Source organism: Mus caroli, unplaced genomic scaffold (assembly GCF_978045245.1).
Source record: "Mus caroli unplaced genomic scaffold, Mus_caroli_1 scaffold_15, whole genome shotgun sequence".
NCBI classification, from domain to species: Eukaryota; Metazoa; Chordata; class Mammalia; order Rodentia; family Muridae; genus Mus; species Mus caroli.
In genome coordinates, this window is record NW_028227270.1 from 72252975 (window position 1) to 72277703 (window position 24729).

General features: G+C 47.7%; 1 protein-coding gene across 2 annotated transcripts in view; it reads left to right on the forward strand.

Annotated features, from left to right (window-relative positions):
- Phf2 (PHD finger protein 2) overlaps nucleotides 1-24729 on the forward strand; it is a 68798-nt gene that overhangs the window by 23351 nt on the left and 20718 nt on the right. For both annotated transcript variants that reach the window (XM_085831108.1, XM_021180212.3), the window contains exons 2-5: nucleotides 12942-13027; nucleotides 16125-16239; nucleotides 19258-19418; nucleotides 22037-22178. In XM_085831108.1, coding sequence (XP_085687234.1) covers nucleotides 12942-13027; nucleotides 16125-16239; nucleotides 19258-19418; nucleotides 22037-22178 — 504 coding nt within the window. The remainder of the gene's footprint in view (nucleotides 1-12941; nucleotides 13028-16124; nucleotides 16240-19257; nucleotides 19419-22036; nucleotides 22179-24729) is intronic.

Sequence of the window (24729 nt, forward strand, 5' to 3'; positions counted from 1 at the left end):
AGGTCTGTGCTGCCAAGCCCAGCATTTAGTAGACAAGTTATAGACCGATTTTGAATTTATAGAATGACTAAGCAAGAAGAACCAAGTTCCTGTCTGCCTCCCCTACCCTACACATCACCCTGTCTCCTTAGAGAATCATTTACACCTGTGTGGTGTATGTGAGCCGTTTGATGAACCAGTGTTGATGTTTTAACGTTAACGTCTGTGGTTTGTTTTAGAAGCAAGCCATTCTTAGTTTAAATTTATTTTTAAAAATTTTATGTGTATTGGTGTTTTGCTTTCATGTATGTCTGTTTACTATGTGTCTGGTGCCCATGGAGGTCAGAAAAGGGTATTGAATCCCCTGGGACTAGAGTCACAGATAATTGTGAGCTGCCATGTGGGTGTTGGGGATCACACCAAGGTCCTCTGGAAAAGCAGCCAGTGTTCTTAGCCATTGAGCCATCTCTCCAGCCCCTAGAAGACATTCTTTGTTATTACATATCCTATTTCTTAAAAAAATCTGTGTGTGTGTGTGTGTGTATGTTTGTGTATATATGTGTTTGTGGTATGTATGTGTGTATGTTTGTGTGTATGTATGTGGTATGTATGTTTGTGTCTGTGTGTGTGTGTGGTATATATGTGTGTATGTTTGCATATATATATGTGTGTGTGTTTGTGTATGTGTGTGATATGTATGTATGTGTGTATGTTTGCATATATATATATATATATGAGTGTGTTTTTGTGTATGTGTGTGGTATGTATGTATGTGTGTATGTATATATGTGTATGTGGGTATGTGTGTATGTTCACATATATGAGTGCTGGTGGGTCAGAGGATAGCCTCAGCTGTTGGTCTTCACTGTGTACTTTGCAGGTAACGCCTCTTGTTTACCACTAAGTATGTCAGGCTAGCAGTCTTCTGGAGATTCTCCTGTCTTTACCTCACATCTTGATGTAGGAATACTGGGTTACAGACACACTACTGCATTTGACATCACATGTGTCCTGTGGCTCCAGACATGTCCTCATTCTTACAGGGCAAGTGTTTCACCCAATGAGCCATTTCCCCAACCCCTGCATCCTGGGAATTTTGACCATAATGCCATGAGTCCACCATTGTGTGCTCATACAGAACAGTTTCTCTCAAGTCTCTGTGGTTCATCAATTCCCCCTTTCACTTGACCCCAAACCCTGGGAACTGCTATCTTTTTCCTGCCACCATAGTTTTGCATGCTGTTGTGAACCACACTCTGAAGACATTGTAGACTGGCAGCTTTCACTTTGCGGTGTATGTTCAAGTGTTCTGTGTCTCTTCATGCCAGTGAATGCTTCCTTTCCCGGATGTGCCATGGTTTAGTGACCCATCCATTCAGTTCCTGGAAGCATCGTTGTTGATCCTACGTTCTAGCGTTTATGACACTAGACTAGTGTCAGTGTCTAGCACAGGTTTTAATGCTGTGTGAATTTTCAGCTCTCCCTGGGCAGACTGGAATCACACAGTCAGGGTATGTTCATTTTTCCTGAGAAACCGCAAAGCGGCAACACACACAGTGGCTGTGATGCCATTGATAAGTGGGTGTCCTGGTCACCCCCTTTCTCACCAATGTTCGGTGTTGTCGGGGTTCTTCGTCTTAGCCATCCTTGCGGTCATGCTGTGGGACCTTGCTTTAACTCTTATCTTCTGGCGATGTGATGTTGATAGTTTGTCACATGCTTGGCCATCAAGAGATCTTCTTCATGAGGGGCTTGTCGAGGCCTAGGGCCCACTTTAAAATTGGGCTGTTTCTTGTTGAGTTTTAAGAATTCTTACAAATGTTGGAACTAGTCTTTAACAGGTATGTTTTTGCAAGTATTGTCTCTCAGTTTGTGGCTCATCATTTTAATTCTCAAAGCAGCAGCCTTTCAGAGCAGGAGTTTTAGATTTTAACAAAATACAACTTGCCAATTCTTTCGTAAATCATGGCTTTGGGGTTACATCTAAGAAGTTATCAGCAGGGCAGGAGAGGCGGTTCAGCAGGTAAAGATGCTCACTGTAGAGTCTGGCTTTCTGTTTCAGTGTGTCTGAGTCTTCACATGCAAAGTGGGTTTCTGCTGGACAACAGTTAGTTGGGTCTTCTCCTCCTCCTCCTCCTCCTTCTTCTTCTTCCTCTTCTTCTCCTCTATTTTACAGTCTCTGCCTTTTAATTGGTACATTTAAGACACTACTATTTAGAGTGATGCCTGCACTTGCATGGGCATGCACATATAGATGTGCACATATAGATGTGCATGCACCTTTGCACCTCCAGCCAGAAGTTGATATTATGTGCCTTTCTTAGTTGCTTCTTAACCTTATTTTTTGAGACAGTGTTCCTCACTGAATGGAGATCTCACCAGCTGGCTAGGCTAGCTGGTCGGCAAGCCCAGAGATCTTCCTGTCTCTACCACCCCGTGTTGGGATTATGGGAGCACACCACTGTGCCAGCTTTTTCTGTGGGTGCTGGGGTTAGACTGAGATCATCACATCGTGTGACACATGACCGACTAAGCTCCACTCTCTCTCCCTTTTTCCTTCCATTCTTTGGTTATACCTGCTTTGGTTTTAATTAAGCATATTATAGGATTTTAGTTTCCTTTCTCCTGTCAGTGATATTTTCACAATAAGCATTTTTAATGGTTGCCGTGGTGGTTTGAATGAGAATGTCCCCCAAGTGCTTGGCCCCCAGTTGGTGGCACTGTTTGTGGATTTTATGAAATGTTCAGGGTGTGAAGCCTTGCTAGAGGAAGAATGTCACTGAGGGCGGGCTTTGAGTTTGTAACCTCACCCCACTTCTGGTTTGCTCTCTCTTCTTTGTTTTTGTGGTTGAAGATGTTATCTCTTAGCTTCTCTCTGGCATTATGGACTGTCCCTCTGGAGCCACCGTACACCAAGTAAACTCTCCCATAAGTCAGGTTCAGTCACGGCATCTTATCACAGCAGCACAGTTACTGATTCAGCTAGCTGCTTCCGTGTGTACAATGTACATTTAGTACTACTGCAAGTCCCCTCTCACAGGACTCTGGTTGCTCTTGGTAGAGGAGGAAGAAACAGTATCTAAGGATTCCTTCCTTTATAAGTTGCTGTTTTTAACTTGACTTATCCATAATCATCAGGTGCAGTATACACTGTTGCTATTATTTTGAACAGATACTTGTTAGGTCAATGAAGGATATAAGAAATAGGGCCCTGTGAGATGGCTCCGTGGGTGAAGGCTCTACTGCCAAGTCTCACAGCCTGAGTTCACTGCCTGGGCCCAATGTGGTGGGAGAGAACCAACTCTTGCAAGGGTTTCTCCAGTTTCCACAGAGAAGCCTCCCCCCCCCGCCCCCCCCCCACCCCCTACACTAAATAAGGGTTTGAAAGTTTTAAAGACTATGCGAATAAAAACTTTTAACCTGTTACTTTTTTTTTTTTTTCCAAGACAGGGTTTCTCTGTGTAGCCCTGGCTGTCCTGGAACTCACTCTGTAGACTAGGCTGGCCTCGAACTCAGAAATCCTTTAATCCGTGTTGGGATTAAAGGCGTGCACCACTATGCCCGGCATTACTTTACTTTTTAATAGTATCCTTTCTTTATATAATTTGAGTTTCTAGCCTTTGTAATTCCTTTTCTCTCTGAAGAACTCTATTTAACATTTCCTTGAAATAGCATACACTGGTGGCTAGTTCTCACAAATTTTGTCTAAAATAGAGTTTATCCCTCATCTTTGAAGGATAGTTTTGATGGACATGGTCGAGTGTGTCTATAACCCCAACACTTGGAAATTGGAGGCAGGAGGATCAAACGTTCAAGGTCACACTTGCATATATACTGAGTTTGAGGCCAGAATGGGCTATGTAAGACCCTATATCAAAACCAAAATTTAGCTGGGCAGTGGCAGAGCTAAACAAAATTTAGCACTCAGCACTTGGGAGTCAGAGATAGGCAGATTTCTGAGTTCGAGGCCAGCCTGGTCTACAGAGTGAGTTTCAGGACAGCCAGGGCTACACAGAGAAACCCTGTCTCAAAAAAACAAAATTTAATTAATGAATGAGTTAAAATGTAAAAGGAGGCTACTAAGCAGCGAGTAGGAGACATTGCACTCGAGCCTGGGGCTCTTCGATCCGTCTCAGAGCCCGCAGGGGAAAGTGAGAACCTATGCAAGCCCCTCTGACCACCACATGCACATGCAAAGCTTAAAAATGCTGGGCGCAGGATTCTGTATGTTCCCTGATCTTCAAACGGTTTAAATAGTTTGCCACGTACTCTCGATGCTTGCAAGGTTTTTGAGAAATCGGACGTAAGTCCATCGTGCTTCTGTGTAGTAAGGAGCTTTTCTCCTGACCACCAGCCTTTCTCAAGATCTCTTTGTGTTTGAGTGTGTATGTGTGAATGTGCACATGTATGCCGGGCATGCATATGCATGCTCACACATGGAGGTCAGAGGACAGTGTTTGGAAGAAGGCTCTCTCCTTTTACCTTCTGTGTCTTGGGTATTGAACTCTGGTCATCAGGCTTGGCAGCAGGTATCCTAGTCACTGAGCAACCTTGCCTACTACTGTCTGGGTATTTTGTTTTTGCTTTTAGTGTGTCTTATATTTTCTGTTGCAAATATACAGAGAGCAAACATTCTGTTTATTCCCTGCCACATTGAAGGGCATACATGCACACCTGCATGCTTGCCTATTCTCTGATTTTTCTGGAAGCTGAGGTCATGTGGTGTGGTGAGTCCTAGCTGGAATGCTATGGTGTCTCTTACTGAGGCTGTATTGCTTTAGAGTTGGACCCTAGGAAGCGTCCCTCTTCACACTTGGTCCCTCACTTGGTGCTGCTATTGATTGGCTGAAGGAGTCAAAGTTTCCTAGGCAAACTAAGACTCACGTGGGTTTCCTGTGGCAGCCAGAGAGTTGGGCTTGATGAGTGACATTCAGTTGTGTCTTTCTGCTGATCAAGGGCATTCCATTCTTCTCAAGGCACTTTCTCTGAAAGGTCTGCCTGTAGTAGCACTTGCTTTGATTAGCTTTCTATAAAGATTTATCTGTGACTGTCAGAGAGTATCAATTTGAGACAGGATCTCACTATGTAACCCTTGCTGGCCTCCAACTCTGAGATCCACCTGCCTCTGCCTCTCAAGTGCCAGGATCAAAGGTGTGTGCCACCACACTCAAACAAAAAAATATGTTAAAAGGAGATTGGATATACTTATAAATTCAGATAGCTTTGATTGAAAGAAAATTAATTTTTCATGATTAAAAATCTTTAAGGGCAAAGGGTGTAACTCAGTAGTAAGGTATTTACCTAGCTCACATGAGATCCTTAAATAGCTAACATCACAAACTCAAGAGTCTTACACTTATTCTGTTGTGTGGATACTAACAAATTCTAACTTTGGAGGAATATGGCTCAGTTGGTAAAGTGTGTGAGCTGAGGGTCTGTGTGAGCCTGAGGGTCTGAAGTTCCCAGCTTCCATTTAAAAGCTAGGCGAATGCCTGAAACCCTACCTTGAGGGCAGGGCAATGATAGGAGGTCTGCCACCCTACCAGCCTCAGTGAGCTCTAGGTTCAGTGAGGGACCCTGTCTCAGAAAGGAAGATGGAGAGAGAGCAGCCAAGGAAGATGTCCAATGTTGATCTCTGGCCTCTACATGTATGCTTACATATGTATTAACAGCCACGTATGCACACACACACATGAACATGTGCACACATATCACACACACACAACCAGCTGTCCCCACCCGTGAACTCATGCAGACAAGGGCTCCTGCTAGGACTGATGCCTGTGGTTGTCTGCAGCATCAGGGTTAGCATGTGAATATTAGTGTGCCCTAAAGCCCTGTGTGCTGGATGCTTGGTCCAGCCCATAGTGTAGATGGGAGGTGGCAGAACCTTGAGGAAGTGAAAGCTAGCAGGAGGAAGTAAGGCCTTTGGGGGAGTATCCTGGAAGGGCATGCCCACCCCTCCCCCATGTCTCTCAGTCTGCTTCCCTGCTGTGCTGAAGAAGACAGGCTTTCTCTGCTTCATGCCCCCACCATAATGCACTGCACCACAGGATCAAAGAAACAGGCCAAGTGACTCTACCAAGACCTCTCAAACTATGAGCCAAAATAAGTCTTTCCGCTTTTAAAGCTGATTTTCTCAGGTGTTGCCACCGTGACAGCTAGGGAGCAGGATCTGCAACACCCTGTTAGCTGCCAGTTCAGTGGGCATTTCCTACCGTGGTGCACTTTTCTATGACTGTAAATTACAGCTTAGTCACCAGTCAGGCAGATACCATTTCTTCAAGTGATCTTTGTACAGAGAATGGTCTTTTCACAGCTACACCTTTGACACACATTTCAGGGCTAAACCCAAGTCCCTCTTAGGTGCCTGTGACTCATTTGCAAGTGATCTTTTATTTTGGTTCCTGATGTTTCTCAGTGCAATAAGAAGCTGTTCCATTGTCCTGAATTGTCTTTATTACTGAGCCCAGGAAGGGAGGCAGTGACCCTAGAAGGCTCTGGGAGGGAGTGTCCTCTCAGTGTCTATATGGGTGAGACAGAGCAGTGCTCTTTAGGGACACACAGCCACCCCTGACCTGGCCTTTTCATTTTTGTTTTGAGGTTGGGTCTTACCAGTTAACTCTGGCTTTCCCAGAACTCACTATATAGACCAGGCTGGCCTTGAATTTATAGTGGTTCTCTTGCCTTCCTTCCAGAGTGCTGGACTTACGTGTATACACACCACACACAGGTCTTGACCTACTGTAATTAGACTAGCAAGTGTGTGGGCCTTGCTAACTTCTTCCCAATGAATGCTGTTTTAAATAAACCTGTAAGTGTGATTTTTCTACTTTTAAGTGAGTTAGAAGTCGGGTTTCCAGGATGCAGCCCTAACATGCCTGTACGTTCAGTCCTCACGAGTGTCTTGGGTTCATGTCCACTCATGCTCCATGCTCCTGCTTGCTTCAAGGCCTGGGACACCTCTGCTGTGTCCTGTAAGGGGAATGATCAAGATAATGAAACTTGGAGGGACCAGAGGCTTCTCCCTTCCCCTGGGAGTGGCACCGCTGCTTCTGGATGGGAGGGGAACAGCTGACCCTGAGTCTCTTAGAGAGGACTCGGAGCACTGTCATCAGGGACACCGAGATGTGCTCAGTGAAACAGCTGTGGAGCTGAGTAACACTAGGGGACTCGCTTTGTGCTTAGGGACATGTGTGCTTTCTACCTGTCCTGCTTGGCTTTTCTATAAGCAAGTCCGTTCTATAAATAGGCTCACAGAAGGGAATTCCCTGACAGGCAAGTCAGAGTCAGACCCATTGCACAGACTCCATGGTGGTGTGAAGACTTCCTGGCCCGTTCGAATGCTCCGTGGCTCGTGTGAGTGTGGTGTGGCCAGTGTGAATGCTCTGTGGTTGGTGAGTACTCTCTAGCTTATATAAAGGCTGCGGCATGGCTGCTGTGCTCATTCTATGGCTGCTGTAACTCCTCCATACCTGGTATGGATGCTCCATGGCTGGTGTGGATTCTCCATGGCAGTGTAAAGTGCTCCAAAGCTGGTATGAGTGATCCATAGCACCTGTGAATCCTCTATGGCTGCTGTGACTTCTTCATGGCCAGTGTAAAATACTGGCCATAGCTGGTGCAAATTTTTCCATGGCTGGTGTGAATTCTCAATGGCTGGTGTGAATACTCTGTGGTTGGTGTGAACACTCTGTGGCTGGTGTGAACACTCTGTGGCCAGTGTAGTTGCTCCACAGTGGGTTGAATATTCTATAGCAGCATGCCAGTGTTCCATAGAATCACTTCAAATCAACCTGCAAACCCACATCCCCCCTTCTCCCACCACTGACACCCCACTTGTCACCCGTCTCTCTTAGACTTACTTGTTATAGACTTTTTATCTGTGAGTTGTTCTGCAATATTGGCACTGTATGTTAGACTTTTCTCACTAATGTGTTTTCCCATTCATCTGTGTTGCTGAATGTGTAAACTTTAAGACAGATACTGTTTTCTGTGTGTGAGCACATGTTGCTGATCTATCCACCTGTCTTGGATGGTGGGTGTTGGACGCTGTGCCCACTTTAATCTCACTACTTTCTCTGACTGGGCATCGACAGAATGCCAATCTGTAACTCTTAGATAGATAGCTAAGTGAGACTGCTGGCTTGTATTTCATTTTATGTTGATTTTCTGAGGAAATCAATTTTTTTTCCTGTGTCTGCACCATTTTACATCTCTCAACTGAAGAAACCAGGGAAGGGTCACCATCTCTCCACATCTTCATAAAAGCTGTAGCCACCCTGCTGAGTGAGTGAGGGGTCTGACTCGCACTCCTCTGATGGCCTGGATGCTCAGCATTGTTTCCCTGCTTGATGGCCACTTACTCATCTTCCCTGGGGAAATGTCTGTTTGAGTCATTCGCTCATTTAAAATCTAGATTGTTTTATTATTGAGCTATAAGAGTTCTTTATGTATTTGGATGCTAGACCCTTACCAAATGTGTAATCTAAAAACATTTTCTTGTTCTATAAGCGGACTTTTCTTTCTCAACAGTGTTCTCTGATGTACAAACCTGTTTTTTAATTAAATTGAAAAATTCCGCCCCCCCCCCCCCTCTCACACACAGACACACACCCTGTTGCATGTTCTCTTCTCATTCCCAACAAGCTCTGTGGTTTCAAGCCCCCTCCTCTTTCTCCTTATTTTTTGAACACTAAGTTTAATTGGGATTTCTGGACAAGCATGAGTGAGGGGGTTACTGGGGAATGAGCAACTTATCAAAGGTACAGTACTGAAGAGACTGGCACTGCCTTCCCTAAGCAGTAACCATCAGTAAGTTCCTCAGGAAGGGGTGGGGCTTTATGAGCCCCGCCCCTATCCAGGGCGACCTGTTGTTGCCTGACCTAGTCTTAGATGCACAAAGGTTTTTAATTTTGATAAAGCCCAGCTTATCATTTGTAGATGCTATTGCTGCGTCTTTCGTTGGTGTGATATCTGGTCACCACTGCCAAATCCAAAGGCATGAGGAGTTCATTCATGTTTTCTTCTAGTACCTTTATCATTTTAGATCTTAGAATGGGTTTATCAGTTTGTTTTCAGTTAGTTTTTCCATAGGGTGTCCGGTGGGCATTAGGAATAGAGAGAGGCAGACTAGAGAACCTGCTGGCTAGCTAGTATATACATGGTAAGGTTCAGGTCCTAAGAAAGATCCTACTTGAGACAGTAAAGCAGAGAGCACAGAAGAAGACACCCAATGTCCTGGCATCTACATGCATGTATACACATGCGTGCATTTGCAAACTCATGTGCATACAGTGTATCACACAACCCCCCCCCCCCACCACCACAGGATAGTCTTTCCCGATTGAATGATCTTTTATTTCTGGGTTTAATTCTATTCCGCTGGCCTGTTTCTAGCTAGCTAGGTGCCAGTGGCACCCTGTTTGGATTACTATGGCTTTGTTGTATATTTTGAAGTTCTGAAGTGTATGTCCTCTTAACTTCATTTTTGTTTTTGAAGATTTGGTTATTTGGGGGTTCTTCATGATTCTACATGAGTGTAAAGTCAGCTTTTACCCTTGCTTCAGCAGTGGATAAATCTTGCCTGAATTTGAGGTACATTTCCCTCAGACAGCTAATCCTTCCTGATGTGTGTGTCATCCCTTTCTTGATTTACACAGCCGTGCTGCTGTGGTAATCTTGCGTCCCACCACTTCCCCTCTTGTTTATTAGGGCTAGCATGTTTTATATACGTGGTTTCCATGTGACTTTCTGTACATTTAAGCTTGTCATTTGCAAATAAAGATCGCATCACCTCTTTCTACTTGAAGACTTGTAATTTAGTCTTGCTGTCTAATTGCTCTGACTAGTCACCCTAACCCTGTTGAGTAGAAGACAGCAGTGGCCATCCTGGCTATTTCAGGTCTTCTGGGAAAGGTTTTGGCTTTTCATCATCCTGTGTAATATTAGCTGTGAGTTTTTCCTGTCAGGCTTCTATCTTGTTGAGGAAGGTATCGTCTATTTTTACTCAGTAGAGTTAGAGACTTTATTTTTTTTTTTTCCTGAAGAGTCAGGAGTTTTGACACACACCTTTAATTACACCACTCTGGAGGCAGACTCAAGTAGATCTCCAGGCCAGCCTGGTCTATGGAGTGAGTTCTAGGACAGCCAAAGCTACAGAGAAACTCTGTCTCCCTCTCCCACAAATAAAAATAAACAAAATTATAACTAGGTATTGGAATTTTGCCCAGTGCTTTTTCTGTATGGGTTGAGGTGATCACGTGGCTCTTCCTTGCGTTTATAAGGTAAGAACGTCTGAGGAAGGATGGCGGCTGGGGCAGGGCTGGGAACGAGGGAGCAGAAATGTGAGGGAGAGAGGATCTCCTTGCTCTGCTCCTTGTCTTTTGTCCTCAGAAGCGGGTGACAATCACATGATCCCTGCTCCCCTGTAACCTCCAGGGGGCCCAGGGCACACCCCTTCCTTGTAGTGAGATGGGACTCTGCAGGAACGGAAGCACTGGTTTATTTCATGTGCTGAGCTATCTGCTCACTCCTGTGACAAATCCCACTTGATCGTGGAATACAGCCCCCTTGGTATGCTGCTGGACTTTGTGATATAGTTTACTGAGGATTTTTTATATGCTATTAATAAGAGTTGTGGCTCTTTTGTTTTCTTGTATGCTTTTGTCTGGCTTTGAAATCAAGATATTATTGATCTCATAAAAGGAACCAGGAGGTCTGGGGATAAGAAGTAGAATCCTTGTCTAGCTTGGTTAAGGCCCTAAATTCATTCCTAGCACCAAAAGCCGGTGGCGTATGGGTCAAGATTGCTACTTTCCTATCTGTTTGTTTCGGAGGAGGGTTGCTGTTGGTTTTGATAGAATTCACTAGTGCTGTTCCTAGACTTTTCTTTTTTGTTATTTTATTCAGTGTGTGTTGTGTGTGTGTATGTATGTATGTATGTATGTGCGAGTGTGTGCACGCTGATGCCCAGGCATGCATCATGTGGAGGGCAGAGGATAACTACCAGGTGTCTCTTCTCTTTGGTGTCTACCCTTTGGGTTCAGGGAATTGATCTCACACTATCAAGCCTGGTGGTGAGCGCCTTTACCCACTGAGCCATCTTGCAGGTCTCTGCAGTTTTTTGAGGGAAGAATGACAGACACAATGTCTTACAGATCTGTTCATTTTCTGTTTTGTCACGTGTGTACATATGTGTTGCTGGGTGGTGGGAATCAGTCCCTGGGCTTTAGATGTGGCTAACAGTCACTCTCCTGCTGAATCATAGCTTACTCAGCTGTTTTGGAACTATTTTTCGTAGCTTATGTGTTCCTAGGAAATTTGTCCATTTTACCTACACTACCTAATTTGTTGGTCTGTAAATATTCACAGTGTTCCCTCAAAGTTTTTGTCCTTTCCTTGGGGCCAGTGGCAGTGTCTTTACTTCCATGTGTGGTTTCAGTAATCTTCGGGTCCTCTCTCTTTATCTTGGTGAGTCTAGGTAAGAGCTGGTAAACTTTTGGCTTGGTTGATTCTCTCTGGTGTTACTGGTTTAGCTTAGTGCCGGCCCATCAGGTGATGTTTGGGGGGATACAGGAAGTCAAGAAATGGTCCTCCCTTTTCTTGCCTGAGGTTTGCAGAGGTCAGCCTTGTGCATCATTTCCTAGGAGCTGTAATTGTTTTTTGAGACAGGGCCTCTGCTTGGGATCTGAAGTTCACTGACTAGGCTAGGCTGTGCAGCCAGTGAGCCCCCTGGAAGTACCTGCCTTGACCTCTCCAGAGCTGCTACAGTAGGTATGTGCCACGGTCTTGTATCCGTTCTGGGAATCTGAACTCAGGCCTTGGTGCTTACACAGCAAGACCTTTACTGACTAAGCCATCTCGTCAGGTCCCCTTACTAATTTTTCAATAGGTATGAAGTTTATCATACAGTATATCATGAGGCCATACCTTTTTTAAAAGGACAAAGGAGCACATTTAATTTAAAAGTCATGCTAAATACAGCTGGAAGCAGTTTGGGAACTTCTGACGGCTTTGCAGCATTTGCTCTGTGTAAAAGTCATCTGCATAGTGTTCACCGGTGGCTTCTAGACAGCCACTTTCCTTCATCCTTTCTGGGTGGAGCCTCTTGGGGCTGCCCTTAGGACATGTCACTTTGTATGCCAGGTAGCCATAAGCTCTGTTTGTGCTTCTGTGCTCACTGGAAGGATGTATTGGTGTGTTTTCCAGTGACTTCACCATCAGTGGGAGTCACTTGCCTCCATGCTCTGCCCTTTCTGCTGCCTTTTCACCAAGTCCTCCCACTGGCCTTTCTTTGTCACCTGTAACCAAGACTGGAGAGGGTCAGAGTGAGTCTGACCCTCTTTTCATCTGCTGGTGTGGTTGTTAGATGCCTTTTGGTGTTGTGGGTCGCATCCTTGGGTTCTGTCCTCATTCCCTAAATGTCTTTTGGCTGTGAACATCAGTGCCAGTCGCTGCCTCCCGAGCGAAGTTTCTGAGGAGGTTTTCAGGCCCTAAAAAGCGCTCTCGGGAGGGACACACTGGCCACTGGCCCTCAATCTTGCCCTGATCAGGGCAAGTGGTTGTAGAACAGCTCCCGGTTCTCCATGCTTCGAGGTATGTTCTGTCCTTCATCTACCACTAGAGAGGGCTGTGTCACTGCCTCCTAGATCCGCCCATACCCACCCAGGGTGATGATGGGAGTGGTCCTCACCGAGGCAGGCTTGCTGGATGAGTGGCACAGTCACTGGGTCCTTGTGGTAAGCTTTTGCAACTATGTGTGACTCCCACTGCAGATTCATGTTTGAGGAGGGCAGCTCTACAGCCCTGTCTCCCCTCCCACCCCAAGGACCACTCTCCTCTACAGTTCTGCTGGCCCTGGTTCCCAGCAGTGAGCAAGAGCAACTCCTGAACTTATGGGTGGAAGGTGCTGAAGGAGACTGAACATGAGAGTGATAAAGGTCTGTCTCCTCCCGTTCCAGCTGTGTTGGGGTGGAAGAGGAAGAGGCACCAGACATCGACATTTACCACTGCCCGAACTGCGAGAAAACCCATGGCAAGTCCACACGTGAGTACCTCAGCCCACGGGGAGCATCAGGGTCAAAGCCCATGGCTCTGGTGGTGGGGGCCCCTCCAGCTCAGCTGACTGACTTTTGGTTTACTCTTGCCCTCAGAGGCAGTCATGCAGACGCCACCATCCCCAAGGCCTTGCCAGGACCACACTTAGCACCTATAGGCTAGCCCATGTTAAGTGTGAGCTTGGGGCTCAGATGATAAAAGGTGTATCCAAGGCCCCAAGCTCAGCCAAGCCCCATACGTGTGTGGCCCTATTGTCCATCCTCTGGGAGCTTGGTTTATCCCACCTAACACCCCTACAGGAAGTCTTTGAGGGCCTGGTTTTTCCACAGTGCCTGCTGTTGTGAATCCATTGCTTCTTCCTACCCTGGGCCCTGCTATGCAGCAGGTGCTGGGGGATGCCAAGGTGCAGGATCTGCTCATACTACACAGTTTCGTCTAAGTGGGCTTTGAGCTCAAAGGCTGAGCCCTAGTTACAAGTGGAGAGCAGAGATGTAGCCAGTGGGAACACAGGGACTGGACCTGTGCATTTGCTCCTCTGTGTGTGTGTGTGTGTGTGTGTGTGTATGGGTGTGACTCCATCCCCGTCCTCAGGGCTCCTGCCTATGCTGGTGTGAGAAGCGCTCACATACACTGCAGGGTCACTGTTCACATCCCGTGCCTGAGGCTAGAGGGTTGAGCTGGAAGATTTGGATGGGTCACAGGGGAATGTGACCTGCTCCCATCTGGTCACTATGTCACTCTCCTTTCAGGAGAAGCTCACCCTGGTGCTCAGTGCAAGCTGAGAGGCCGTGTCCCCTGGCTTCGTAGACTAAGACCTACGAACAGAAAGAGCTGAACATGAAATAGACGCAGACAGTGGGATGGGGTAGTGAGGTAGAAATGCAGGCAATGGGAGAGACTCAGGCACCAGGGGACTCCAGTACCAGGGTTGTCCAGCTAACAGGGGGACATTGGCAGTGGGAGTGCCCACACTCCTGTTCAGTGGACCAAGTCTTATCCAAGATTCTGGGGACATTGGGGCCTGGTGTGGCTCCTGGTGAGGCTGGTACTAGTGGGGTGGGTGCTCCCGGCTCCTGGGCTCTCCGTTGTGTCTTGGATCTCCTGGGGCCTGGCCTGTGCATTACTAGAATGGTGAGGCAGCTCTGGTTTCTGGTCAGGCCCTAGCACATCCTTACTATCTGGCGGTGCTGCGAGATCACCATCCAGGCCTCTGAGGCACCTTCCAGACCTCCCAGCCCAGAGCGCTCAAGCTCAGAGGTGGGTAAGCTAAGTTACCGATGATGCAGACAGGAAGGAGTGTTCTTGCTCTCTGGCACCTTGTTAAGCTCGGGATCTTCTTTATCTTTATGTCAGAAATAAGACAAACATGGAATGCGTCCACCAGGACTTGGAGCTGGTCCCTGGGGCCCGGGAGGCTGGGTCAGGGCAGAGCAGGGTTGGACCACCAGCAGGCATGTTCTTAGGAAGGATGGGGGTAAAGTGGTGTGTGCTCATCTCAGGGCCCCTGATGAGGGTGATCTGGAAGATGCTAGGGTCACACTGCCCTGGATGGTTCATGCCACAGGTGCACCTGGGAGTCATTTCTAAGGAGACTCCAGATTCTCAGAGAAGAAGGTAGAAACTGGCTGGAGCCTCTCCTGGCAGTCACAAATGTTTCAAGGGGTCCTGGCTTGGGGGCTCTTGCCTGTCTGCCCAGAGTAGACTAACAAAGGTGTGGTGTGGGTTTGAGCAGGTTAAGTTAGTGGCCAACAGTTTGATTTAGGGGTAGGGGTGGGGTTGTTGGGCATCTTCACAAGCCACATTTGACTGTGTCCACAAGCTATCTGCTGGGGAAGGCATATGCACTGCATCACCAAACCCTGCCCGTGGGCCTGGTGGGGGGAGGGGTTTGAGCAGAGGCTGCACAGTCAGCCTGGAGCCCAGGAGCCAGCTCCCAGGGAGTGATTATGCAGAGGGTACCTGTGTTCTTACCCTGTGCCACCGTAAATGTTTGTTTTCTGGTTTTGCCTTTGTAACCAATGCCACAGGCTGTGCGGCTTAAATAGCAGGATATTCATTTTGTGCTGTTCAGAGGATAGAGAAGTCCAAAATCAAGTGCACGCTAGCGTCTATGGCTTCTTCCTATAGGGTGGAAGGGTGAGGAAGCCTCCCGTGGTTTCTGTCCCCATGATGTTTCCTGACTCTCCTCTATGGATCTGGGGCACAGACTTCAGTCAGAGCATGCTTATGTTTATGTGGACATTGTGTCCTTGTGTGTGTGTATGTGTGTGTGTGTGTCCATTTGCATGTGTGTTCACACTGGGGTATAGACTCTCACTGCTATTTTTGAGAGACCTTTCTGTCTCTTTCACCCTGGCCTGAGGCAGGCTCTCCCACATGCTTTCTCTTCATTAAGCAACATTGGTGTGGGTTCTAAGGCTCAACCCCAAACCTTACACAGTCTCATCTGTGTGTTCTTTGGGGGTGATTTTGGCCTGCGGGTCTTGGTCAAGGTCTTGAGACAGGTTTATTTGACCAACAAAACATTTGGTACAGGAGTACAGGGCTCCTGGACATGCCTGGCAGTGCCTTCTGTGGTAGAGACCAGAGACCTGACATAGCTCTGCAGTCCCAGCACAGAAGCTCATATGTGCAAAGTGTGCTCACCTTGATGATGGGACACACTCCCCATCCCTGGCTTGGGCCATCACTCTCATGTTCACTGTGGGGTCAGGGTGAGAACCCAGGTGTCCCCAGCACTGAGGGCTACATGACAACTTCAATACCATGGACTGCTTGGCATTCCTATACTGTGGGTTGACTCACCATTTTGGGTCAGTTCATGGGCACGGTGACTGGGAGGTGGGGAAAGAGTGTATGAACAGGGAAGGTCCTGGCAGGAAGGTGGCAGTTCTTCATATGGACGCCAAGCATCCTATGTCCTCCCACTATGGGACAGTGAGCCCCTGGTCTGTGCTGGCGAGCTTCCTAGCTACCTTTCTATGCCCTGGGATGCCCGGCTGGGGTGTTTCCTTGTAGGAGTAAGGGCTTCCAAAGTTGGGTGGGAGCTGTACTTGGAACACGCTCATCTTCTGTCTCCTCCACAGTCAAGAAAAAGCGGACCTGGCACAAACACGGCCCTGGGCCAACACCGGACGTGAAACCAGTGCAGAATGGCAGTCAGCTGTTCATCAAGGAGCTGCGGAGCCGAACCTTCCCCAGGTGGGTGGGGTCCAGGCGCTGCTGCCCAAGGTGTGGGCCCATCCACTGAAGCCCTGCATCCTCCTTCTGTCTTCCCATCACTGCACCCGGGACTGTGTGTTCACTCAGCCCGCATGTCTTTCACTGGGGACGTCCTCTTCCAGGAGAGCAAAAAGCAGGAACCTGCTGTGGAGGCAGGAGCTTCAGGCCTTCCACAGACAGGTCACCTCTCCCCTCTCTCAGTACCTCTTAAGGACTGAATGTCTTTCCATCCTGGTGTCTGGCCGCCTGCCTCATGCTCTCCCTGCCTGGTAGAGGCCCTTACCTTTCTTCTACTTCCTACATCCTTGTTCTGTCTGAGGTCTGGCAAAGAAGTAGGCAAACAAGGATCCCTGTGGGAAAGGCCAGTTTAAGGGAAGCTGTTCTGAGTCACCTACAGTTGAGAGGTTAGTTCTGTTTGTCTGACCGAAAGTCTTTATTTCTCTCTTACGTTGGAAGGATAGCATCACTGGGCAGAGAATTCTCAGTTGGTGGGTTTCTGCTGATGTTTATTGTGAAACCTCACATGGGCAGCTGAGCTTAGGTTTTGTTCTTGCTCCTCTGAGCAGAGAGCCTCTCGTTCAGCTCCCCTGACCACCCTGAGGTGCAGTCACTTACCATAATGCACCCGTACAAAGTTCAGTAGCTTTTGATACGTTCACAGATGTGTGCCTCTTCATTAGTCAAGTTCAGAGCCTTTAACCCTATTCCCCCCCCCCCCCCCCACAAAGAAATCCTGCCAACTTCTTCCCATATCCCTGAGAAACCTCGGCACCTTTTCTTCTGGTCCTGCTTTCTCGTGGGTAACTCTGCTTCCCGGGGCTTGTTCCTAGAAAGAGCATCACCCAGTAGAGGGGTGGCTTCTTTTACTTCGATTATTTTCAAGGCCCACTGCGTTGTACCGTCTGTCAGGACTTGGTTCTCTTTTTGGCTGAGTAGAATCCCATTGTCTGGCCAGACCGGTTGCTGTGTGTATCCCTCTGATGTGTGTCACGGCTGATGGCCATTTGGGTGGTTTTCTGTTTCTGTTTTTGTTTTTATATTTTTATTTTTTAGCTACTATGAATAATTGTGGTCTAAATATTTATACACATGTTTTTGTGTGGTCATATGTTTTCGTTTCTCAGTGTGGAGCCACTGGGTCAGATGGAAAATCCGTGTTTAATTGTCTGAGAACTGCCAGGCTGCTTTGCAAGGCGGCTGCATCACGTGACACCCCTGCCAGCCGTGGTGGAGCGGGGTTCTCTCAGTCTGTGGCTCGCTCTCCTTAGTGTGGCGCTTCTGAATCTGGCCGTCTTGTGGATGTGAAGTGGATCCATGTTTTGACTTGCATGTCTCTTTCATGACTGAAGATGCTGAGCAACTTTTTGTTTACATGTGAGCTTCTCTGTTCTCTTCCTAGAAAAATCTATTGAGCTCTTTTACCTCATACACTGCATGTGTGTACGCACATGTGCGCACCTGCATTTGGAGGCCAGAGGATTACCTTAGGTGTTATCAGGCATGGGCCTCCTCCTCTTCCTCCCCCTCCCCCTTCTCTTCCCCTCCTCTTCCTCCTCCCCTTCTTCTTTCTGAGACAGAGTTTCCTCAGCCCTTTGCCTCACACTTTAAATATTTTTAGATTATATTTACATATCTATTTGTGTGTACATGCATTTGTGTGTATGAACAGACCTGCTGGCAGGCACTTTTATCTGCCGAGTCTCTCACTGATTCTGCCTCACATTTAAAAAAAATTCTTTTAGATTTTATGTGTACGAGTGTTTTGCCCGTATGTATGTATATATGTATGTATATGTGTGTGTATAATAAAAATTATGTGTTTGTGTCTGCGCTCATAAATACAGGTGCTTATGTAGAACAGAAAAGGCCATTGCCTCCCCTGGAGCTGGAATTGTAGGCAGCTGTCAGCTGTTGAACCCTCTCCAGACCCTCTTTACATATGCTGGAGGCTCGGTCTTTATGCAAGATTGGCAGGTATTTCCTGCCCCATCCATCTGTCTTGTGACTTTTTTGATGGCAGCTTTTGAAGCAGAAAGTCCTTCTGATGTCCTGGTTTTATCTAACCTTTCATTTGTTTCTTGTGCTCTTGTTGCAATCTAAAACCTTTACCACATCCAAGGTCCTGAAGATTTATCTTCCTGGTGTCTCCTAAAAGTTCTGTAGTGTTAGCTGTTAAGTTTATACTTTGATACATTTTGAGTTAATTTTTGAATATGGAATGGAGTAAGTAACTTCATTACGTGTGTGTGTGTGTGTGTGTGTGTGTGTCTGTGTGTGTGTGTGTCTGTGTGTGTGACTTTCTATTTGTTCCAGTATCACTTGTTGAAAAGGCTACCTTTTGCTTACACGGCCTTGGCACCTCTATTGAGATTAATTGTTTGTCAGTGTCCACATTTATGTCTGGACAGAATTCTAGGTGCCGGTCTGTGTTTGTCCTTGTGCCAGGACTACACTTGACTCCTGTATTAAATTTTGAAGATCTGTAAGTCTTGAATTGTAAGCTCTTCATTTTCATGACTGTGATATTCTGGCTCCTTCATGTAGCCCACGGTGGATTTTAGGACCAGCTTGTGAGTTTCTACAGGAAAGTTACCTGGGATTCCACAAGATGTGGTAGAAGGATTTGGTTTTGCTCTCTTTTCCAAAATATGTGTGTGGGGATGGGGTGGGGGGAGATGCATGAGAAAGTGAGAGACCCACGAGGAGCATGTCTCGCTGCCTGCCTCTGCTGCAGTACAAAGGGTGGCCTGCATGCAGGAACACGGCAGAGCTTTGCTGTCCCTTGTCACTGTGGTCCCTGACCTTCGTGTCCCCGTTACAGTTATCAGTGGACCCGTATGCCTTGCTTCCAGAGTGGATTACTGGAATCAGCACCACAGACTTGCCTACAGCTGTCTCAGTGATAATTGTTAGGGCGCTGCTGCAGGCCAGCCTCTAGGGACCTGGGAGGCATGTGGCCAGGGACACTGAGGCCTCCCACCCTCCCTCTCTCCATAGTGCTGAAGACGTGGTGTCCCGTGTGCCAGGTAGCCAGCTCACCGTGGGCTACATGGAGGAGCATGGCTTCACTGAGCCCATCCTTGTCCCCAAGAAAGATGGCCTGGGCTTGGCTGTCCCTGCCCCAACATTCTACGTGAGTGACGTGGAGAACTATGTGGGTGAGTACTGCCCTTTGCATCCCTTCTTCAAGCCTGGAGTAGGGGGTATTGCAGTAAAGAGCTGTGGTGAGTGTTTGATCCCTGGGCTTATCCTCGATCTGGTGAGAGCAGGTGAGGCTCAAGGCTCTTAAGATAGGATCTATAACCAAACCTGAAGCCACAGCCATCCTCCTGTGGCTGTTCCGGCACGAATGGCCACACACTCCATTTTAAATGAGTGCTGGGCATCTGAGCTCAGAATATGTAAATTCTGTGCTTTACCCAGGGCTCCATCACCTTGACTTTCATGAAGGTTTGTTGTGGTGGAGGTGAGAGTAGAGGTGGGGCTCGATAAGTAGTTCTAGCTGGTCTGGAACTCTAGGTAGACCAAGCTGCCCTTGAACTCACAAAGCTCTGTCTGCCCCTGCCAACACACCCAGCACATGGAACATTTCAAACACAATGAAGAAAACAGACAGACAGACAGCCTGTGCATTGGCTGTTGGCTGCATACCCACCAGCCTTATGTTGATTTTTCTCCTTCCTGAACTTCTTCCCCTTTCATTGTCTTAAGATTTATGTTTGCCTATAACTTTTCCCTGTGAACTTCACTGCTAGCTGAACATGGTTTGATCCATCCCTGGACCACATTGGTGACAATTCCCTGTCATGATGTTGTCATCTACAAATATGGTGGACCACATTCCTGGCTTCCCTGAGACACACGTGGTTATGGGCTCCATGTTAGATACGCTTATACTCTGACTTAGTTCTCCCCAGTCCTTCAGAAGATCCATGTTTAAAGTTGTGAAGAAGGATCTCCATGTAAGCCTGATGACCTGAGCTTACGTTCCCAGGACCCACATTAAAAGCTAATGTGTTAGTGTGCATTATAATCCCGCCACCCCTGCTGGAAAATGGAAGCCAGGGACAGGGAATCCCCAGAAGCTCACAGGCAAGCTGGTCTGGAGTATGCAGCAGCAAAGAACAGAGAAACCTTGAAAATCAAGCAGACCAGAAGCTGTGGACCAGCTCTTGAAAGTTGTCTTCTGACCTCCACACATGCATTTGCACATGAATGCATGCACACATTTGTGTACACACACACACACACACAGCTATTTACATGATAAAGGTCCTGGGTTTTATCTCCAGATTTATTTATTTATTTATTTATTTATTTATTTGTAGTTTTTTGAGACAGGGTTTCTCTGTAGCCATGGCTGTTGTCCTGGATCTTGCTCTATAGACCAGGCTGACCTCAGACTCACAGAGATCCTCCTGCCTCTGCCTCCTGAGTGCTGGGATTAAAGGTGTGCACCAGCACCACCTAGCAAAACACTCTTATTTACATTTGGTCGTTTGACTCAGAGTTTGAACAGGATGGTTTGTGTGTCCCTTACATCTCCCTCTGTGTGTGCCATTCTGTCCGGGCGGGGCCTGCAGAACTTCTCAGATCCAGGCTGTGATTGGTTCTCAGTGCACCAGCTGTGGCATCCAGGGACTCACTGTGCCCTGGGTGTTTTCTTGAGAGCTTCAGCTTGAAAACCTGCTTGTGTACTCTCAAGGGTTTGTGGCCCTCCCTTCCCATCAGGTGCTCCTCCATCTTTGAGGACACCTACAGTCCCTAATAGAAACCTGTTATGATGCCACCTTGGTCAGTGGGGCCTGGTGTCCAGGATTCTTGTCCACAGATGTTCTAACAGGTTCCACCTTGTGTCTGAGCAGCCACTGTGGCCCTGACAGAGGGCACCTTTGCCTGTCTACTCTGTGTTATTTCCTCCTCTCTTGGTTGTGAATCTTCTGTAAAGACTTTTCTATCCTTAGCTATTTGACGAGCCTCAACTTTTCCCCATCAGACACAGAAAGGGCAAGATAAATAGTCCCGAGTAGTCGCCAATTGATCAGTGAGAACAGCATGTTGGTGCTTATATTAGTTTCCCTATATTAGCATTCTACTGCTATAATAAAAAGTCGAGACAAATAATTTATAAAGGGGGAAGGGTATTTGAATTCATGATTCTAGAGCCACCAGTCCATAGACATTGTCTCCAAAGTTTGGGGTCACTGGTAAGATTGTGTATGATGGAACAAACTGTTCATATCATAAGTCAGGAAGCAAAAGAAAGGCCAGGGTTCTACAATCCCCTCCAGGGACCTCCTAGCATCCTCTGACTAGACACCACATACTAAAGGTTCCACTCTTCCAAATAGCAGCACAGGCTGGGACCAAGCCTTTATATTCATATCAAATAAGTGGCCTTGAAATGCAGGGCTCTTGGCTTTTAATTTTAATATTTTTCTGGAAGTACTTATGCCAAGATGTCCGTCATTATCTGAAGCTCAAGTTGGCTAAGCATCTGTGTATTTATTTGCTGATGTGGCCTTTCTAGCTGAGGTGAGATTCACCACTTCACAATGTCACAGGGTCCAGAAAAGCAGCATCCATTACTCTGAATCCACAGCAATTATAGGTAGGAGAGATAGGCTCAGCCCCTATTTGTCCTGGGGGGTGGGGGTGGGAGGAGGGAACGGCCATGCACAAAGGCAGCCGAGGACAGGTAAGTGTTCACACCACCATGTCCTCCAGGGAGGCCATAGCGCTTTCCTTGCATGTTCATGTCCTGCTTCCTCCCCAGGGCCGGAGAGGAGTGTGGATGTGACAGACGTTACCAAACAGAAAGACTGCAAAATGAAGCTGAAAGAATTCGTGGACTATTACTATAGCACGAACCGCAAGCGTGTTCTCAACGTGACCAACCTCGAGTTCTCAGACACCAGGTGACAGGCTACTCTGGGTTGGTTGGCAGGTTTGGCTCAAAGCCAATGTCATCAGCTTGGAGTTTACAGGATGGTGTTGGGCCATCCTGATGTGAGGGCTGCAAGCGCTGTCTCAGGTCCTGCTCTGGGTTCCAGGGCTGTGAGCCTGGTTTGGGGTTCCACCCTGGTGTGGGGACTGTGAAGCATTGCTTGAGGTTTTGCTCTGGGTGGACGCTGCAAAGCCTGGCTTGCGGCCCTACTCTGCATGGCCTGCTGCTGTCCTGTGAATTGCCCAGCAGTCACCATTCAGACCTGGTTCTCCTTTCTCTTAAAACACACTGAACAGCTCAGATGAAACAGGAGCCAAAGGAAAACACCCACTCGCAGAGAAAGCCACTGGGGCAGCATGGACGAGTCCCTTCCAGATGAATGTGCTCCTCGTGCACACTAATGACATGCTGGGATGGCACACTGACATTTGCACACACCTGTGGCACACAAACACAAACACATAACAAATTGACACACACTCATGACACACAGACCATGCGCGCACCCACTCACACTCTGCACTCATGGATGCCTGTCTTAGGGTTTGCACACACCCACTCACACTCAGTGCACTCACAGATGCCTGTCTTATGGTTCACACACACCCACTCACACTCAGTGTACTCATGGATGTCTCTGGACAAACGAAGACACAGCATAATGACACACTCTCAGGACACACCGAGGCAACCCACAGATAGAACCATATCACTACACACTCATAGAACGAGATGTAGACATGCTGAGGACATTTCACACTCAGGAACACTCTGAGGACACAGCACTGGCATGGCTGGGACACCTGCAGCATATTCATTGTGTGAACACCCAGCCCCCTTGGACAGTCCATGACCACGGAAACTCTCAGCACACGTGACACTAACGTCACACACAGCACTTCCAGTACACGCGCCAAATGTACTGACACTCTTGCATGCACATGCATACTCACCTACACAGGACTGAACTGCCGTGGCTGCTCTGCCTATCACTTGCCTCAACCTATGAGGCCACACATAGAGGTCCCAGCAGGTCTCAGGTGTTATCATTGGCATGATTCTGCTGGACGGTGTGTCTGTGGGTCATTTATGCACAAGCTCTATCCTATCTTCAGACTGGGCCAACAGGACTAGGCTGTGGTTCTTGGTGGAGTTTTCATGACGATGGAGAGTTCCCCTCCACTGGTTGGGAGAGACAGCAAGCCTAGAGATCACACACATGAAGATCAGGGAGCACAGACAGGGAGAGGAGCCTGGAGTCTGATACCTTAATGGGTCCTAGGCTTTTTCCAACAGCATTAAAAACCTGTGAGGGGTTTTAATTGTTTGTAGGAGGAAGGCATGGGTTCCCTGGCGGTGACTGAGAGGGGTCTCCAGGACAGGTATGCATCATGCACACCAGATGTGGGAGTCAGGAAAGTTGCACGTGTAAGGTGCATGTCCCACAGAGAAACAGTCTCCAAATGCAGAACTTATGTGTGTCGTATTGAGGGTGTGGAAGGAGTTTAGGGACTAGAGGTTGAGTCAGGGTGCTAGAGTCCCACCTATAGGTATGAGAAAAGCCAGTTCATATGTAAGATGGATGGATACAGAGGATCAGGTTATACAGACCTACCCTAGACAGCCTGGTCAGGTGAATGAGATAAAGACTCACAGGGCCACAGGAGTTCAGCTAAGTGTAGAGGCATGAGAGGGCAGTTTGGCCTGAGGCAGCGAGAACGGTCACACCTGGTTCTCTGTTGTGGCATGGGGGCTGCAGACGTTTCACTGAGCCCCAGGTGTATTACATTACTATCTATCGCTACGATAAAACACCGTGACCAAGAGAAAGTTGGAGAGGAGAGGGCTTATTTCACTTTATAGTTCATCATGCTGTGAAGTCAGGGAGGGAACCTGGAGGTAGGGACTGTAGCAAAGGCCATGGAGAAGTACTGCTTACTGTCTTGCTCCCGTGGCTTGACCTGTTTCCCAGGACCATCTGCCCAGGGGTGGCACCACCACCCACAGTGGCCTAGTCCTTCCCATATTGGTTATCCCTTAGACCAGGGTTGCAGGCTCAAGTCACCCAACCTGGAATGACAGGTACCTTTGAACGCTTCCAATAGGTGCTTCCCCATGTACCAGCAGGCAGTTTCAAAGTTGGGAAACTGAGTCAGGCTGCTGACTAGTCAAGAAGATGCCCTCCAGGCCTGTCTATAGACCAGTCTGATACAGATGTTTTCTCAGTCAGAGTTCCCTTCTCAGATGACTCCGGCTTATGTCAAGTTAGAAAAAAGCCAACTAGCACACCAGGTCACTTACGCCTTTCCCCACCTTCCCTGAAAGGGAGGTGGCCTTTCTTCAAATGGCACACAAGGCACCGTTGAGAAGCATTTTTTCTGAGCGCCTCGTGGCGCCAACCCCAGGGGGCCACTTTAAGGCTCTCTGAGACCTTTCTCTCACCCCTCTTTATTGGGGGTGGAGTCAATCCCCTGTGGCCTTTGCAGCCCCACTCTGTGGCTAGGCTCACCCCACCCTCTGCA